Raw genomic sequence first — 19,485 nt, forward strand, 5'->3', positions numbered from 1 at the left:
CTTGCTCTAGACGACCGATGAGCTGAATGTCATGAGTTCGAATTCAGGCTAAGTTTGCAAACTTAACAAAAGTTTCGATACCTCCTTTACTCCATTACTAAATATAGTAGATTACCTTATTTCATTATTTTTACATATTCTTATATACGCATATTCACATATATTTGTTACAGCCAACCGCTATGGAGCACAAGGGATATCTTCCCACATTGGATATACCACGCTTATCTCCCACATGTCCCCCCTTGGAGGCTGTCTGTTTGTTCCACTCCTTCAACTCCCGGATCAGGCGTTTACGGCCGCTACCTGGGGGTTGCACAGGTCTCTCATCCTGGCTCAGCCGATGTGAATACTTATCTGCCTTTAGGTCCATTTTAAAATAAAATGTTATGATTACTGCATTTTATTGTGATACTATGTTGTATTATATTTATAGACCAAATACGCATTTGCTCTTGAAGAAGTGAGTTGAATCTCACGAAATGCATTGAGCCTCAAGATGTTTATGTACCAATATGCAATTTATACTGTTATGGACCTATTTGTATACTTTTTTGTATTTTTACAGTTTGGTCCTGTCTACTGTGTATTGTATGACAAAATAAAATGCAGTATGTATGGCCTACGGTACCCACCTCATTTAAAGTCTCATGGGCGTTTTTCTTTGCTTTTTATGTACAAAAAGGGATGGAGGTGTGTTACCTATAAAGCAGTCTCAGACCCTGCTCTCTTTTTAACAAAAGTTTGGGTGTCGAATCCAAATTGCAATTTTCTAGGCTAAAGGGAAAGGATTGTTCAACAAATGGTATGGAGGGTTGGGCACTGGCCTGGGAAACATGCAGTAAAACTAAAAAAAAAGTTTTTACATTTCATTTGATGGGAGCAGTGATTTTAAAAGTGCCTAAAGTGAAACAATAAAAATGGTGTAGGGTGATGTCACTGGTTGCTAAGGATGCAGCAACACAAGATGCACACAGAACCATTGATAGGGGAAAAAGGAAGCTGTATATATAGTGCCAGCAGAATAATTGCTACTATACCGGGTGTTTAGCTCCCACCAAACAGGCTAAAACTTTAGCGATTGGATGAACTTCCAGAAAAAACTTGAATCCCCTCCCTACTCTAGACTAGAAAACAGATTTTTGCTGGTATTAAGAATGAAATATTTAGGTGGATATTATAAAAAGAATGAGACATTTGTTAGTAGCTGTGATGGTTCTTTGGGCACACTGTTATAGGAAGCCTGGCACCCAGTTGTGTATTTTGGTTTTGTGCTGCCCTAGGCAAGACTAAAATTGGGCACCCCCCCCCCCCCATGTAAATTTTCTCTACTCCTTTTTTAAAGGATGTGGCTCCCTCCAAAATTGAAGGACTACAAGTCCCAGCATGAACCCCTGAGAATCTCACAAGAGGGGGTGGGTGAGGGAAAGAGAGAGAGGGGGGTGGGTGAGGGGGGATGAGAGATAGAGAGGGGAATGAGAGAAAGAGGGGGGTGAGAGAGAGAGGGGGTGAGAGAGAGAGGGAGGGGGGATGAGAGAGAGGGGAATGAGAGAGAGAGGGGGGGATGAGAGAGAGGGAGGGGGGATGAGAGAGAGCGAGAGGGGGGATGAGAGAGAGAGAGGGGGTAAGAGAGAGGGGGTAAGAGAGAGAGGGGGTGAGAGAGAGGGGGGTAAGAGAGAGAGGGGGTGAGAGAGAGAGAAAAGGGGTGAAAGAGAGAGAAGGGGTGAGAGAGAGAGGGGGGTGTGAGAGAGAGAGAGAGGGGGGGTGAGAGAGAGGGGGGATAAGACCGAGAGAGGGGGGAATGAGAGAGGCGGCTCTAGCAACCATTCGCCAATAGAGTCTCAGGTGGAGGGGGGCAGCTTTTTTGCTGCCCCCGTGCAAAGTGCTGCCCTAGGCCTGGGCCTTGTTGGCCGAGGCCAAAATACAGCCCTGCTGGCACCCCCAACAAACTGTCAATTCATTCAAAAAAGTATTTTTTTCACAAAGCAGAGACTCTTATCCTAGACACAGAAAATACATTTACACAATTATAACATACTGTACATAGAGCATCTAGTCTTACTATTGTGCTAAATTGCACTATAAAGATTTTTAATTCCAGAGTACACTACAGAAGCAGCCTTCATGTCCATATTCTGTAAGCAGTCAGTATATGGGTATTGTAAACAAAAGGTTTGACAAAGAGAATTGGCCATTTTGCAAGGCGACACATACATTTTTACATGATTTCAACCACAAAACCAAAATCTTTGAAGTTCATAAAGCCATTACCTACAGTACTTGCAGCTTTGATCTTGTTCTTGACATAGGTGTGACTTGCTTGGTTGTCTCCTACCAGTATCACACTGAGATGAGGTCTTGGGTTGCCAAGGAACAACCAGGATTCTACATCCTTCTGGATCTCTTTCTTAATTTCTTTGGCAAGTTTGGTTCCTGAGATAATTTGTGCTTTGGACCTGCAGAAAATCCTATATAGTAAAACAAAACAATGACTAATTTTTTTATTTTTGCTGTATAAATCTACAGTCCCTTTGTTTTATGCCGTTCACCTTGCTAGAAGAGGTTTTAAAGGGAAACTGCAGCTACCAATTGTAAGACATTAGTAGACCAATGGTAAATACTAAATTTGGGGGCACATCGGAGTTTATTTACTAAAGGCAAATAGGCTGCCACTTTACAAGGAAAGTTACACTATGCAAGGAAATTATCCCCAGAGCTTAGTGAATGATGTGAAGCTCTGCTGACTTACATCATCCAAGCAATTTTTTGGGTTTTTTTTTCCTTGCATGGGATTCGGTATTCTTTGCAAAGTGAAATTTTACCACATTCACTAATAACAGTGCAACTTCCCTTGCAAACTAAACAGCCTATATTCCTTTAGTAATCAACCCCACAGTGTCTATGTGGGAGGAGGGGGCCTTACACATAACAGGTCAATAAAAGAAACCCCAGATAGTGGTAACAGTAAAATGAAATTGAAAAACAAGTGAGATGTAAAAGCCTCCAGAACCCTTCAGGAGACATGGTATTTGTACAGAATGCATTACGTTCAATACTGGCAAATTTAGGTGTTTATTTTAAATTTTTTTATCAAAGGTATCTTAAAAAACAAGTTGGGGGAGGGAGAGAAAGAGAGAGATGAGAAACAAAAGTGGAAAGACCTTTTGATCTTAGTCTGCCCTAATTACCTTCTTATAATTAAGATACATTTTCTACTTTTTTTTTTTTCTTTTTTACAATTCATATTTAAACTTTTTTTGTTTTCACTTATTTTGTTCATTCATTTTTTAGCAAATTATTAAAATTACGCAAATAAAAACGTGAAGGTAACATAAAAAATATTTTCACATAAACTCATGTTTCTGTTTGCATTGTATAAATTTAGGAGGGGTACTAAAATATCATATAATAAATTGTTAGATTGTCTTACTGAACCTTGATGTTTGCAGCCCACAGGACAGGAATTCCTTGGAGCCTCTGCTTGATTGAATTGCTATTCTATAATATAAAAGCAAAGATAAACGATCACTCTGTAGTTCATAAATCACATATGAGCAAAATCTGGCCATTGATAAAACAGTAATTGTGAGATCCTAAGTGAATTTATTTAACATTAAGCAACTTCACAGCTTGAAAATTATTAAATTGAACAACGTTATCTTTTGCATAGATTTTTACTCATTATTTAAAATGGTACATTATCATTGGCTCCACAGAAGTGCCAGCTTTCGAGATTCTGGTCTATTTAACAGGCAAAAGGTTTAAGCTGATAACACCTTTTCGATTACAGTGACATTTTTGCTGACATTAAAACAGATTGGATTTATCTCTTATATTCTAGTGGAATTTCAATTTATTGTACACATTCCTGTTTATCTGCTGTCCCAGCCTTTCTAGTAATGACTTTAATCATAGAGAGGAACCATCACTATAAATCAAGTGGCTCTTGAACAAATGAGGGAAAAAGGAAGGTCACCTGTACTTTAGCTTCTCTAACAGCAGAATCATTTGTTTTATCAAAGTTTCATAGCTTATGTTGCAAGCATAACCCCAGTTACTTAGATTGAGTGTATATATATATATATATATATATATATATATATATATATACTTAAAAAAAACATATAATCTTCTTATGTGTACAGTCATGCTTTTGTGCCAGAATTTTAGTATTTAGGTGAAAATATATCATAAATAGTGTCTTTTAACCCAGTTCTTAATTAGCTTTCATTTTAAAGTAGAACTTAAGTCATAAAATAAAATAATTGCAAGGAGGTCACTTTTTTGGCAGAAGTGACTTTGCATGTCTCTTCTGGCAAAAAGTATTTCCTCTTTCTTCTAGTATCTTTTGTGTGCACTGTCTGAGCAATTCCACATCATCCCCAGCATCCGTAAAACGTTAGAAAAAGAACTGGGTGATGTAGCTCCATTGCGCATAAACAGATGTACATCAGTGTCCGCCTAATAGATGAAGGTGGAAGATATTGGTACCCAGGAGAAGCAGTGGAGAAGACAGTAGAGGCTGTGCCAGAGCAGGGAAAACGAATGTCAATCTGTTCACACTTGAAGAGAGTAGGCTAGTAGGTAACTCATAATGGTAAAAGCCTCCTTACCCAGCTGGCAATAAAGTTTGACTTTCACACTTTAAAAAAAAAAAAATTAAATCTATTTGACTGGGGTCCAAGATAACAATATACATTGCACTAGTTTAAAAACATATAAACTAAAAGAAAAGCTAAAATTCACCTAAAAACACTAAAATTTCCTACTAAATTGTGTGCGTGATCATCATAATGATCAAACTATCAAGCAGTTTCATCACTTATTCTCAGATTTTCCTTTTAAAATCATATAGGTTAAAACTTATCAAACAAATCATACCAGATACACCCTAAGATGGAATGCTTAGGGTAGGTCTACTATAACTGTTCAGGTTGCTTAATACCTACAGTCACAGCCTCCTCATTGTCTGAACAAGCCAGAATTCCACCGAAATTCCACCAAAATTCAGGCCAAGTTGATTCTTAATTCAAATACCATTCTCTCTTTAAACTCACAGGCCTAGGCTTTTAGTCACTTAAAACGTAACAGGATTTCACAACATAAAATTATATAACAAAAGACTGAAGACTATTGAGAAGCCATACAGAACTATTTGTTGCCTAGAAGTGAACTCTAATGTTATTTGTCTACAAATAAACAGGCATTTTTTTTGGTTGTCAAAACTTTTTCTGATAATTTATCTACCCAACACAGGTAAGGAAAAGATATATCTTCAGGGCATTCTGCCTGTAGACAGTTTTCAGCCTAGATACAAGTAGAAATATTCGATAAATATGTATTTCATGATTTTATATATTCCAACTCTTGCATTATGTCTATAGCAGTTATTCACCTATACATGTTTAAGTGTTATCTCTGTTATAGCCTATTATTAACAATAACAAATACTTAGTTTGTAAGGGCTGTTGGGTATTGCTGTATTTATAATTACATAGTTGGTCTGGTTGCAAGAAGACAGAAGTCCATCCAGTTAATGAAAAACAAAAATGTACAATCCTAAATATACACACAATCCTATACCCACAATTGATCCAGAGGAAGAAAAAAAATGACAAAGCATGATCCAATTTGCTCCAGCAGAGGAACAAAATTCCTTCCTGATCCCCCAAGAGGCAAGTTGATATTCCCTGGATCAACTTTACCTATAAATATTAGTATCCAGTTATATTATGTACATTTAGGAAAGAATCCAGGCCTTTTTTTAAAAAAGCAATCTACTGAGCTGGACAGAAACAGCTCTTGAGGGAGTCTATTCCACATTTTCCCAGCTCTTATTGTGAAGAAGCCTATCCATATTTGGAGAATAAATCTCTTTTCCTCCAGATGTAAAGAGTGCCAGCTTATCCTCTGTGATTACCTTAAAGTGAATATTTCATCGCCAAGTTCTCTATATGGACTACTTATGTATTTATACATGTTGATCATATCCCCCATTAATCTCATCTTCTAAAGAGAGAATAAATTCAGTTCCCATAATTGTTCCTCATAGCTGAGCTCCTTCATGCCTCTTATCAGTTTGGTTGCCCTTCTCTGCACTTTCTCCAGTTCCCCAGTATCCTTTTTGTGAACTACTGCCCAAAACTGATACAGTTCATTCCAGATGAGGTCTTACTAATAATTTGTACACGGGTAAAATGGTATCTATCTCTCTGCTGTCCATACCGCTCTTAAAACATTAAAGGATTTTGCTCATTTTGGAAACTGTTGCTTGGCATTGCGGGCCATTTTTAAGGTTATGATCTCCAAGAAAATCCAGGTCCTTCTCCGCTAGGGATTCCCCCAGTTGTATTCCCCCTAGTATGTATGATGCATGCATATTCTTAGCCCCCAAGTGGATAACTTTACATTTATCAACATTAAACCTCATTTGCCACATAGTTGCCCAATGAAACAGTGAATAGAGGTCGGCTTGTAAGTTGGAGACATCCTGTAAGGAAGTTATTGAACTGCAAAGCTTGGTGTCATCTGTAAAGACTGAAATAATACTTTTAATCCCAGATCCTATATCATTTATAAATATATGAAAAAGTAAGGTACCCAACACTGAACCTTGGGGTACACCACTAACAACTCTAGACCATTTAGGCCTCTTACACACGATACTCCTGTTTGAGCATCTCCTTTTGGCCTCTTGCACACAATACTCCTGTTTGAGCATCTACTTTTTCCAGACCATTTTTCTTGTATGTATTTGCGTGTATTCACGTGTATTCGCGTGTATTCGCGAGTATTGAGGCTTAAATTACTGACCAAAAATGCAGATTTTTCTATTTTGTTCTTACTGAAGAATACACAGCACTTGTTTACGCGCCTGTGTGCATAGGCACATTACAATTAATGGGCTGTATTTTAGCTCAATAAGCTGTACTGAGCACTTTTAAGCCGCAAGATGCCCAAACAGGAGTATTGTGTGCAAGAGGCCTTAGAGTATGAATCATTAACCACTACTCTCTGAAATCAGTCTTTTAACCAGTTTTCTATGCATTTAAAAAAAAAATTTCCAAGCCCTATGTTCCTTCCTATCATTTCAACAAAAGTACCCTGGAAATCAGTCAGACTTTAAACACTGGATGATGTCACTGGATGATGGCATCTACATGGCTATTCGTCAAAACAAAATGTTGAAAATCTATGGAGTATGACCTAATGGCCATGCAAACTGACTCTGCGGTTAGGCTGCTCATAGACGAGGGATTTCACATCCAGATTGGCAGACTACGAGAGATATTTTTGCTGTTGTTTCAATTACCCCACCATTGTACCTGTTGCAACTTTTAATACTAGCTCAGGCAACCTTAAGTTCAAGAGTATAGTATAGTGAAAGAATATACATTTTCTGTGAAACACATAGGAATCATTTCTGCAACTTAAAGCATTCTCAAAACTTATGCATAACCTGGGGCCTGTGAGACATTGTTCGTCCTCCCATCGCAAACCCCTTTGTAACACAATTCAAGTAGACGTTGCCATTTTGAGCAAGCTTGTAGTACTATCTGTGCTCAGGGTACTATTAGGAACTGTCTGTCTGGTCAGGACAACATAAAATTAAAAATAGGGAAGAAGATTTTTTAAGAAACCCCAGGATATTTTATTTTTTGTGTTTCTGGCAGATTGTGTCAAATGCTCTGTGAGTTTTATGCAAGCACATAGGAATACACTGTATCATGTATACTGTATTCAATATATTTATTCAGACAATGCAAAGGAATAACATAGCAAAGCTCGGTATAGCTACTATCTCTAAACATTATATCAAATATTCAGATTATTTTATGATAGCAATAAAGTCCATGACCATATAAGAGTAGCTTTAGTATTGACCTGGAAAATGCTATAAATGGAAATAAAACACAGTGCAGGGCGAAAGCAAGGACATAAATAAAAGGGTTGCCATATGGAAGGGTTGTGCTTTCTCTACATCTCCAGCTCTGCAGTCATCAGTTAAAACTAGTGGAGTGTGAAGGAAAAGCTGCAGAAGCAATAAACATTATTATCCCTTTATTATAATCTGTGTCAGAAAGACAAAGCCATTTCTACACTATTAACAGAAGAAAACCACTGGGAATTAAACACGAGCACCTGTGAAAAAGCACACTTATATTAAATATAAATGCAAAGCATGCTAAACATGATGTATACATTGTGTAGAAATGTGCATACAAGCAAAAAAAATTATAATTACATGTATATCCATCATAAATATCTAAAAGGAGTGTACCTTTTCTCAAGAAATAAACTGGATGTATGCTATGTCTGAGAAATTATGATTATAATTGAAAAATAACTTTTTTTTATTATTATTTACAAGTGTCAACACTCTACTATTATTATAATTATCTTATATATTATATACTATTATATTAGTTAAAAAAATGTAAGTGCATATCACTCAATATAAAAACTATAAAAAGCTATTCAAGGGCATGTAAATATGTGATTTGTAATTAAAAATTGCAACTAACACCTTCAAGATTACGCCAGTTATTTTACCATTGGCCATTTGTCTATACATAAAGCTAAGTGTTCTTTTATTTTCTATATCGAGAACAAACATTTAAAAAGCCTCCTTCTGAAGAGGGGCTTACACACAATCCCAGGTATATAGTAAATATATATATATATATATATATATATATATATATATACACACACACATACATACATTTACATACATTTCCACACAAACACACACACACACACATATATATATACATATATATATATATATATATATATATATATATATATATATATATATATATATATGTACAGTATATGTATATATATATATATATATATATATACAGTATATGTATATATATATATATATATATATATATATACATAAACACGTACATATAGTAAATCATCAGGACAGGGTGACCTTTTTGCTTGTTAAGCGGAAACACTGATAAGTAAATTCACATGCAGAGTCAGTCCAGTTACCTGGCTTAGCTCTCACCTGCTACATGCCATGTCTGTGTGATAGCCTCCACTCCAGGTAGTCCTTCTGGCGTTTGCAATTCCACATTTTGTCCTCTGTAGAAGACGAATGCCAGTGAATGTAGAGGCCATGAGCAATGCGTGCAATAAGAGAACACACCGAGAACAAGGGTATACAAGAGGAGGAGTGGGTTAGATTATCTCCCCCTGCAGCAAGAAAACCATCATGAGCATCATTTGCAATACAGTCAATGGTACCTTCAAGCATCACTGACTGATGAGGGTTGAAGCAATGTATAAACTGTGTGGGGATAAGAACTCCACCCCTCTATAGCAGTGATTGGATAATGGGCATACCTGCACAGAAAAAAACAGGCAGTGATGTTACATGATGCTTGGTCCATTGCAATGGTGTACAGTTTTCTGCATTTTTTTTTTTAGGTGTGTGTGGCATGGAGTGCTGCTACCAACTATACCAGGACCTGGATAAATTAGAAACCTTTATAGACATATTCATTTACTGCATTCCAAATTGTGTGAGACGTATGTGTAATGTCTAACGTGCAATGTAAACCCTAGTGTAGACTGCAGAAAGAGCATTATTAGCAAGAGGGTCAGTTCACAAAGCTGTTTTTTTTTTTTTTGTCTTTGTTTTTTTAGTACGATATCTTTCATATTTTTAAAAATTTAATTCAGAAACCTGTAGTATAATATCCTTTATTTAGTCTGCACTGTCAGTAGTGCTGCTGTGGTACTATTATAGGGCTGTCATAATTATTTTAACAGCCTTTATGATAAAATCAATGTAAGAGTCAGTTCACATGGATTACCTTAGAGGTTATCACTACTAATAATATTACCTTTATGTTGGTGAGTAGGCATGTGCACAGGGTATGCTACGTGTGCCTGGGCACACCCTAATCACCCCATGTGCATTAGCATTATCCAGGGGCGGCACCAAGTGGGTGCTTGAGGGTGCTAGTGGTAAGTGTAAATGCCCCCATTATAGTAACCACTTTAGCCCCGGAGGATTTGGCTGCTCAAAGACCAGGCCCTATTTTGGGATTGGGCACTGTGTTAATTTAACGGACAATTGCTCGGTCGTGCGACGCTGTACCCAAACAAAATTGACGTCCTTTTTTTCCCACAAATAGAGCTTTTTTTTTTTGGTGGTATTTAATCACCTGTGCGATTTTTATTTTTTGCGCTATAAACAAAATAAGAGCAGCAATTTTGAAAACATAACAATATTTTTCACATTCTTTTATATGAAATTCTCAACAAAAAAAAATGTAAAAATCAAAATGTTTTAACATTTTAGGCCAATTTGTTTTCTGCTACATATTTTTGGTAAAAAAAATAGTAAAAATCGTATTTTGATTGGTTTGCGCAAAAGTTATTCCGTTTACTAACTATGGGAAAGATTTATGTAATTTTTATTGTTTTTTTTTTTTAAACTAGCAATGGCGGTGATCTGTGATTTTTTTGCGGGACAGCGACATTGCGGCGGACAGATCGGACTCCTAACTTGAATTTTTTACACTTTTGGGGGTACCAGTGACATTACTACAGTAATCAGTGCTATAAATATGCACTGTTACTGTACAAATTACACTGGCAGGGAAGGGGTTAACTGTATTGGTGATCAAGGGGTTAAGTGTGACCCTAGGGGCATGATTCTAACTGTCAGGGGGCGTGGCTTGTTAGATCATCACAGAGACATGCAATCCTATATAGCAGGATCACATAGCCTCTGTGAACATCTAAGGGAGAATGACAGACGGCTGTGTTTACATCAGCCATCTGTCTTTCTCTCTCAGCTGCGGGAGATCACGAGTGGCCAGCGGCCATCAGAGCCGCCGGTCACATACACTGGCTCCCCAGCTGATGAGCAGGGGTGGGAGCGCGCTGGCGGCGGCGTGCGCTCACCGCCTAGAGTCTCCTGAGCGAGCGACGTTGTCTGCCGCAGTAAAACTGTGGTGGGCGGTCGTTATGTGGTTAAAGACTAGGTTCAACTTTATGGAACATGTTACACCCGCATTTACTGTGTAACGTAATATGCTTCTAATCACCACCAGAGCCTCCTCCCTGTGACAGCAGGTGGCGTTCATATGTGTTTGAGCTTTGGGGTGCACACCCTAATGCAATATGTGTTGGTGTTAAATCTAGGGTTCTGTGGGACATCTATTGAGGGAAGCAAAAAAAGAAGCCATTTGATAGGGTGATCGTAAGATAAAAAGATTTATGGGAAAATAAGGTTTTCAGTAGTTAAATGAAAATTGATGCACTCTGTTGGCTTAGGGACATAAAGGAATGATTTCCCTGGCTTTAGCATTTGTAATGGAAGTGAGACATGCAGATATCTTCTGTTTTTAGGAAGACTTTATTGAACCAGTAGGGGACTTTTTGGTTACTTTTAGCACACTTGACTATTACCTTTCTGGGTATACATTCACTTTTGCTAGTTAAATGGCCAGTTTAGTAATTTTTATGATTGTGATTTTTTTTTTAAAGAAAATTTTCATGAGATAAAATAAGCAATGGAGTTAAAATAACTCACCCACCAATACCCATGGAAACAAGCCTGCCCTCCTACACATGCCCACTGGTTCACAAGGGTAAATTACATCCTGCCCCTTGGAAGCCCTACTTGCAGCACTTAAAGACAAATCAAACTCCTTTAGGCAAACGTTTTATTAGATACAGTTACATTTATGCTGAGTACATCTTCTTAAGCAGCGCTCCATATACCAAATCATGTATCTACCAGTCTCACTGAGTTGACTTCGAGACAGCTAGAATAAACAAAATCTGCTGTTCAACCCCTCTTCTCTCCTTGAAGGGATCATAGCTCTGCTCTACTGAAATATTTGTAAATGGACCAATTTACAATAATTGGATAAAGATGCTGAGATGACAATGAATTAGCATTGTTCCCTTTGCATTACACTATTTTGCTGATACTGCATCCAGTGCTGTATTTTGACCTAGGCTGACAAGGCAGCACTTTGCAGGGGGGCAGCAAAAAAGCTGCCCCCCCTCCACCTGAGACTCTATTGGCCACTGGCTGCTAGAGCTGCCTCTCTCACCCCCCTCCTCTCTTTCTCACCCCCCCCCCTCTTCTCTCTCTCTCACCCCCCCCTCTCTCTCTCTCATTCCCTCCTCTCTCTCTCTGATCCCCCCTCTCTCTATCTCATCCCCCTCTCTCACCCCCCTCTCTCTCACCTCCTCTCTCTCTCACCCCCCCCTTTCTCTCTCTCATCCTCTCATTCCCCCTCTCTCTCTCATCCCCCCTCTTTCTCTCTCTCACCCCCCTCTCTCTCTCTCACCCCCCCCCCTTTCTCTCTCTCTCTATCACTCCCTTTCTCTCATCCCCCCTCTCTCTCTCTCATCCCCCCTCTCTCCCTCCCTCAACCACCCCCCTCTATCTCTCTCATCCCCCCCTCTCTCTCTCCCTCCCTCCCTCACCCACCCCCCTCTGAGTGGGGAAAATGTACATAGGAGTGGGAAGGGGGTGCCCAATTTTAGTCTTGCCTAGGGCAGCACAAAACCAAAATACACCACTGACTGCATCCCAATTTATATTATACACAAATTAAAGGCTATTTGCACCTAAACGTTGTATTTCAGGTTTGGATGGGTATCTGTGAGCTGAATGATTTGCCAGCTTCAGAAATCTTTTACACCTGTGGCATAAGACTAGTTTTCAGTAGTTTTTATCGCTATCACCTCCCACAATCTCATAGTTGATTGTTTTCCTTCTCCCACAACTAGATTTTCACCTTTCACTGGAACCAATGGAAACTAAGCCTAGAAAATGTTTTGATTTTGATGAAGCTTTGATATAGTTAGGCATATCACATAAGTAATTACACTGTAAACCTATTTTAATGAATTTTATTCAGTAAGAGATATGGTCTACATTTGTGCCATTCCATTGGTTCTTCTATTAGGCATTAATTGAGAAAAGTTGTGTGATGGCTGGATTCTTAAAGCTGAAGTTTGGGTATGTGTTTTATTGCATAGTTACATTGGTCCAGCTTGGACCAACGTAAATATACACTATATTACCAAAAGTATTGGAACGCCTGCCTTTATATGCACATAAACTTTAATGGAATCCCAGTCTTAGTCCATAGGGTTCAATATTGAGTTGGCCCAGGTACGGAATACATATTATATGTTATTTATTACCAAAAGTATAGGGATACCTGCATCTACATGCACATGAACTTTAATGGAATCTCAGTCTTAGTTGGTAGGGTTCAATATTGAGTTGTCCCACCCTTTGCAGCTATAACAGCTTCAACTCTTCTGGGAAGGCTGTCCACAAGGTTTAGGGGTGTGTCTATGGGAATTTCTGACCATTCCTCCAGAAGCGCATTTGTGAGCTCCAGCACTGATGTGATGTGGATGAGAAGGCCTGGTTTGCAGTCTCTGCTCTAATTCATCCCAAAGGTGTGGGTCAGAACTCTGTATAGGCCAGTCAAGGTCCTCCACCCCAAACTTGCTTATCCATGTCTTTATAGACCTTGCTTTGTGCACTGGTCCAAATCATTTGGTGGTTGGGGGGGGGGGGATTTTTCAGGGGCTGGGCTTGGCCCCTAAGTTCCAGTGAAGGGAACGCTTAAAGCGGAATTCCAGCCATTTCTGCGTTTATTAAAAGTCAGCAGCTACAAAAAGTGTAGCTGCTGACTTTTAATACACACACTCACCTGTCTCATGATCCAGTGATGCGGCTGCTCGAGGCCTCGCTCTGCTCCCTCTCCTCTCTGCGGCACCGGCATCACTAGTGTGGGCACCTGACTGTCACAGCTTGCAGCTTCACAGCCAGGTGCACACTGCGCATGCACGAGTTGCGCTGCACATCCTGAATGGCCGGGCAATCTTCTGGGACCTCTAACATGTCCTAGAAGATTGCAGGGAGGGAGGGGGAGAGGAGAACTTCCGCTCAAGTTGCCTAGGTTGCCTGAGCGGAAGTGGGGTTGGGTACCTGTCAAAACTAGGTACCCCCCTCAAAAGGAAATGTATGGCCAAAAGAGGCCTTGATTAGCTGTACAATCCAATGTGTATACTTTACTGCCCCACAAACACTTTCAGTTGAGATGAGATTAAAGCCCCGTACACACGTAGCGACTGTCGGCCGTAAATATTCGGCCGCCGAACGATCGGCCGATTGTCGGCTTGTTAGTATGATGCTTCCGACAACCGACAGCGACTTTTCGGCCGAACAGAATCTGTTGTGCAGGCATTTAAATTTTTGTTGGCCGACACCAGAACGGCTGATTGTTCGCCAGTCAGTACAGAATTCGGCCGACAAACAGCCGATAAACAAGACTGGGCATGCTCAGAGAAGAAAAAAGACATGGAAAGTTAACCATCACATGACATCACTTCTGCAGTCGGCTGTTGTTGGCCGACAAAATTCGTGTGCAGTCTTTAGCACTTTTCAGCCGACAGGACAGCACCGGACAAAAGACGGCCGACATTCGGTACGTGTGTACGGGGCTTAAAGTATACTTAGACCAGGATGCTGTATTCCTACCTGAAGAAGGGCGTTATCATGTTAGCCTGAACCTGTCATCTGCAATGCTTTTGATTTACATGTATTCTATAGATTTTTATCACATAAACTTTATGTGCAGTAATCCCTTTGAACTTTCTTCCATATATATATATATATATATATATTCACAATATATATAGAGAAAGAGATTGATGTAACACAGCATCCAGCAGGGGTCTGTCTATTAACCACTTGCCGACTGCCTAACGACTATTTACGTCGGCAGTCAGCCCCTCACAGGCAAAGCGACGTAGGTCTACGTCGCTAGCCTGTGAGGCTCCAGGGAGAGAGCGCGCGCCGCCGGAGGTGCGCTCCCGCTCGCTCATGGACCCCCCACTCGAGTGAGCGGCGGACTCGATGTCCGTCGCTCACTCGCGATCGTCGGTTACACCGGGAGAAAGGCAGGTGGCTAATGTAAACACAGCCACCTGTCATTCTCCCCTGTGTAACAGCAGAGATCATACAGTCCTGCTATGTAGGACAGTTGATCTCTGCTGTTACATCACTAGCCACATCCAATCACAGTTAGAAGCACGCCCCTAGGCACACACTTAACCCCTCCTTCTCAAATAAAGTTAACCGCTTCCCTGCCAGTGTCATTTTTACAGTAACAGTGCATATGTATAGCACTGATTACTGTAGTAATGTCACTGGTACCCCCAAAAGTGTCAAAAATGTCAGTCAAGGGTCCGTTCTGTCCGCCGCAATGTCGCAGTCCCACAAAAAAAATCGCAGATCGCCGCCATTACTCGTTAAAAAAAAATAAAAATAAAAATGACAAAAATCTTTCCCTTAGTTAGTAATAACTTTTGCGCAAATCAATCAAAATACGCTTTTTGTGATTTTTTTTTACCAAACATATGATTTTTACATTTTTTGGGGGGGGAATTTCATAAATGTTAAAAATATTGTTATTTTTGCAAAATTGTCGCTCTTTTTTTGTTTATAGCGCATGATCAAAAAATTGCACAGGTGATCAAATACCACCAAAAGAAAGCTCTGTTTGTGGGAAAAAAGGACGTAAATTTCATTTGGGTACAGCGTCGCACGACCGCAATTGTCCGTTAAAGTCACGCAGTGCCGAATCGCAAAATAGGCCCTGGTCAGGAAGGGGGTAAAATCTTCCGGGGCTTAAGTGGTTATTAAAGGAGTTGTAAAGTCAGAAGGTTTTTTTTTATCTTAAAGCGTAACTCCACTTTTGTTGAGAAACAAACATTCCCCTCTGGGCGATCAATGTACATTACAAGGATTTTTTTTTTTTAATCAGAAAAATAATTCTTTATTGAACAAAGTTTCATTACATGACAGAAAGGAAAAAAGTTATAACTGTATAGGCATGACATTAGCTTACAAAAATGACAAGCATTGATCACAGTGCATGATCACAGTAGACATATTGGAATAGTAGCAGAAGTCATACAGTATTAACCCTGCACATGAATCAACCAATCACACATGTCAGATGCCTTTCATATTATCCAGATACATGTAGTCATAACGTAACATATCTATATATTAATGCTGAACCATTGCCTCAGAACTTTGAGGACAGACCAAGAAACTATACAGGTTAAAAGAAAAGAAGAAAAAAAACATCTCCACTGTATCCACACCGGTGAGTTGTGAAATATGTAAAGGAGTTGAGGTGCCCAAGGTTAATTCTGCTGACCACTGATAAGGGCAGCTTGGACCATGCGGTACATTTGTCATGAAATTTGCGAAGGAGCGGAGTTAGGTTTAACTCCAGATATTGAGATGGATCTGAGGTTATTTGTATGCCCAGATATTTAAAGGACGTGACTACTTGGATAGATTGAGCGCATAGGGGTAAAGGGTTGGTAAGGATGTCCAACGGCATAAGAACAGATTTGTTCCAGTTAATAGAAAATCCAGATAAGGTACCAAACTTCCCGATTAGGGACATAACCGCCTCCAGAGTATTCTGTGTGTCCCTTAGATATAAGAGAGCATCATCAGCATACAACGAAACAATATCTGTACCTATTTTCCTTCTAAATCCCATACTAACCCCTGAAGACCACAATTTTGCAGCCAGTGGTTCCAATGCAAGGGCAAACAACAGGAGCGACAATGGGCCCCCCTGCCGCGTGCCCCGATAAGTCTCCGTTCACCCTAATTCTAGCTGTAGGTTTAGAGTAGTGCACTTTAATCCATCAAATTAAATTAACCCCCAGACCCATACGTTCCAACACTGCCCACAGGTACGGCCACTTAAGGCTATCAAAGACCATGGCCACATCTAAGGACAGAATAGCCCTGTTGCCAGGGTTAACCACTGGGAGCTGCAGGTTAAGAAAAGTCTCCTGAGATTCTGCATGGTAGATCTAGTTGGGATAAAGCCAGATTGGTCCCTATGCACTAATTGTTGTACTACCCTAGCCAATCTGGTTGCCAGGACTCTGGCTAGAAGTTTCACATCAGTAGTGAGGAGGGATATTGGTCTGTATGAGTCTGGGAGCACAGCTTCCTTTCCAGGTTTCAAAAGGACAATGATTATCGCCTCACTCATGGATGCCGGCAACACCCCTGACTGAAAGGCATCATTATAAACTTCTAACAAAATAGGCATCAATGTATTAGAGTACCTCTTGTATACCTCAGTAGTGAGACCATCTGCTCCAGGGGATTTGTTATTATGTGATTGGGATAGAGCCATTGTAAGTTCTTCTACCGTCAACGGGGCATTTAATTGTTGAGCGTCAGCTAAGGGCAAACAAGGTATTACGCAGTCATCAAGAAATTTGCTAAAATCAGAGGGCTGTACTTTGGAGGAGTAAAGATCTGCATAAAATTCATGAAAAACATTAACAATATTCATGGTCTGTGTGTGCCTTACCCCTGACGATCAACAATTTGTGCTATAAACAAAGAGGACTGTTGAGTTTTGACAAACACCGTTAGCATATGGCCAATGTTCTCCCCCTCCTCAAAGTGTTTCTGTTCGAGAAAGAAAGATTTATTTTCCGCCACCTGTCTGGACATGGCCTGGGCTTCCAGCCAGGCTCTCTTTGTGTTGTCATTGAGCTTAGCAACATAAAGACTCTCCATTCGTTGAGCTTCCCTATGAACTGTATTTGCCCACATTTTGGTTTCTGACTTAATATTGGATATAAGTTTGATAAACTGCCCTCTCATATAAGCCTTAGCTGTATCCCATACCACCCTCAGTTCAGCAGTATCTAGATTATTTAAGAAATAACCAGCCAGTAAGTCAGGAATAGGGTCTGGAGCAGGAAGCAGGGAGAGCCAGAAGGGGTTCAGCTTCCACAACATCCTCTTTGATACACCAAGGACTGATAATTCCACCCACAGTGGAGAGTGGTCTGAAATGCGTCTATTTTCATAATTAGAAGAATGTATCATTGGCAGGAGTGCTACGTTCCCTAGTCTCAGGTCTATTCTAGACAAACCACCATGAGTAGCTGAATAAAATGAAGACATTTTAGTTTCCGGATGCCTAAGCCTCCTCTTTCAAGCCAAGCTCACTAATAAGACGAGCAAAAGGATTAGGACCTCCCTTAACCAAAGAAGTCTGATGTGAGGATGACAATTTATCCCAGTGGGAGTCCAAATAATTGTTGAAGTCCCCCACTGCCAATAATGGTAAATCTGGAAAGTGGGCCATCAAATTAGCTAGGGTCATAAGAGCCTCAGCAGAGAACGGTGGAGGAACATAGATACCCGCAAGTAAGCAAGTTAGTCCACATATATTACACAAATGAAACACAAAACAGCCCTCTTTGTCAATGATACTCTGAGAGCATGTAAAACCAACCCCACGACGTATTAGTATACTTACTCCCCTAGAGTAGGATGAGTAAGTAGAATGAAATTAAATTGTTCACTAAACAAGATATGGGGGGGGGGGGGGGTAGGAGTAGGGGGCAGGTGAGTCCCCTGAAGACACACTATGGAAGCATTAAGCCCTTTGATGGTTCTAAATACAGCAGTCCTTTTCACCGGATTATGAATGCCTCTCATATTCCAGGACAAAATTCTTATGTCAGCCGCCATAAGGGTGTTAAGAGTATATGTCTAACTTGAGCAGTGGAAGAGGAGGGCCTAAGGTGTCCGTTTGACCAAAGCGAACAGCACAAATGGTCAGGTGCATGTAGCTCAGAGCTCGTCTCACGTGGGTATAACGACAAGGAAGAACCAAAGATGGAGTCCAGGTGAACTTGACCAACATATGTACTGAATACAACAGGTGTAGCATCAGAAAAGCAAAACCAAAGTAAAAAATAGAAAACAGTGCAGTGCGGCTAACCGAGCCGCAAACCAATCTATGTGGTATAATTGTAATCCAGGTGGAATTTCCATCCAGGGACAAACAGTGGAAACTCTAGGGTAGAACACAGAGCTTCTCCACATTGGTATGGTCAGTCAAAAAGCTCTTAGTTGATAAAGACACAATCCCTTTGTCTCCGCCTGTCCAATCAGAAGTGTTGAGGGATGATGACAGAAGATATAAAAAAAAGTACAAGGCAAGTTATTGTACCCCCCATGGGGGGGGGGGGAATCAGGGGGCTGTCAGACGTTGTTGCATCAAAGCGCGGAGCAAACGCTCTTCTCTGTCAAGCCACTGCATGGTTGCCGTAGGGCAGTCAAAAAAGTGGACCTTGGGCACCCACCCGTAGTCGTGCTGGGTACATAGACGTGCTCTTGAGTACCTATGGCATAAGACTAGGTCTCAGAAAGATTTCAACCAATATAAATCTGCCCTTCCAAAATACAATTCCAGTCTCCACACTGCCAAGCAGCCCTTTTTTATCACTCTCATTAACAATTTGTCATCTCGCCCCCGGCAACTCTTCGCTACCTCTAATTCTCTACTTCGTCCTCCACTGCCTCCACCCACTGACTCATTCTCTGCCTAGAAGATTGCCAACCAC

The 19,485-nt window shown here is 40.3% G+C and overlaps 1 protein-coding gene across 1 annotated transcript in view; it reads right to left on the reverse strand.

The window, feature by feature from the left end:
- The window catches only part of MTHFD2L (methylenetetrahydrofolate dehydrogenase (NADP+ dependent) 2 like), a 129,392-nt gene extending 120,121 nt beyond the window's left edge, over positions 1–9,271 (reverse strand). Inside the window, exons 1-3 of the mRNA XM_082245949.1 lie at positions 9,026–9,271; positions 3,436–3,498; positions 2,272–2,468 (exon numbers count right to left, since the gene is read on the reverse strand). Coding sequence (XP_082102075.1) covers positions 2,272–2,468; positions 3,436–3,498; positions 9,026–9,138 — 373 coding nt within the window. The 5' untranslated portion in view covers positions 9,139–9,271. The remainder of the gene's footprint in view (positions 1–2,271; positions 2,469–3,435; positions 3,499–9,025) is intronic.
- Positions 9,272–19,485: the final 10,214 nt, after the last annotated feature.

The sequence above is a fragment of the Pelophylax lessonae genome (genome assembly GCF_965119305.1).
Source record: "Pelophylax lessonae genome assembly, chromosome: 1".
Classification (NCBI taxonomy): domain Eukaryota; kingdom Metazoa; phylum Chordata; class Amphibia; order Anura; family Ranidae; genus Pelophylax; species Pelophylax lessonae.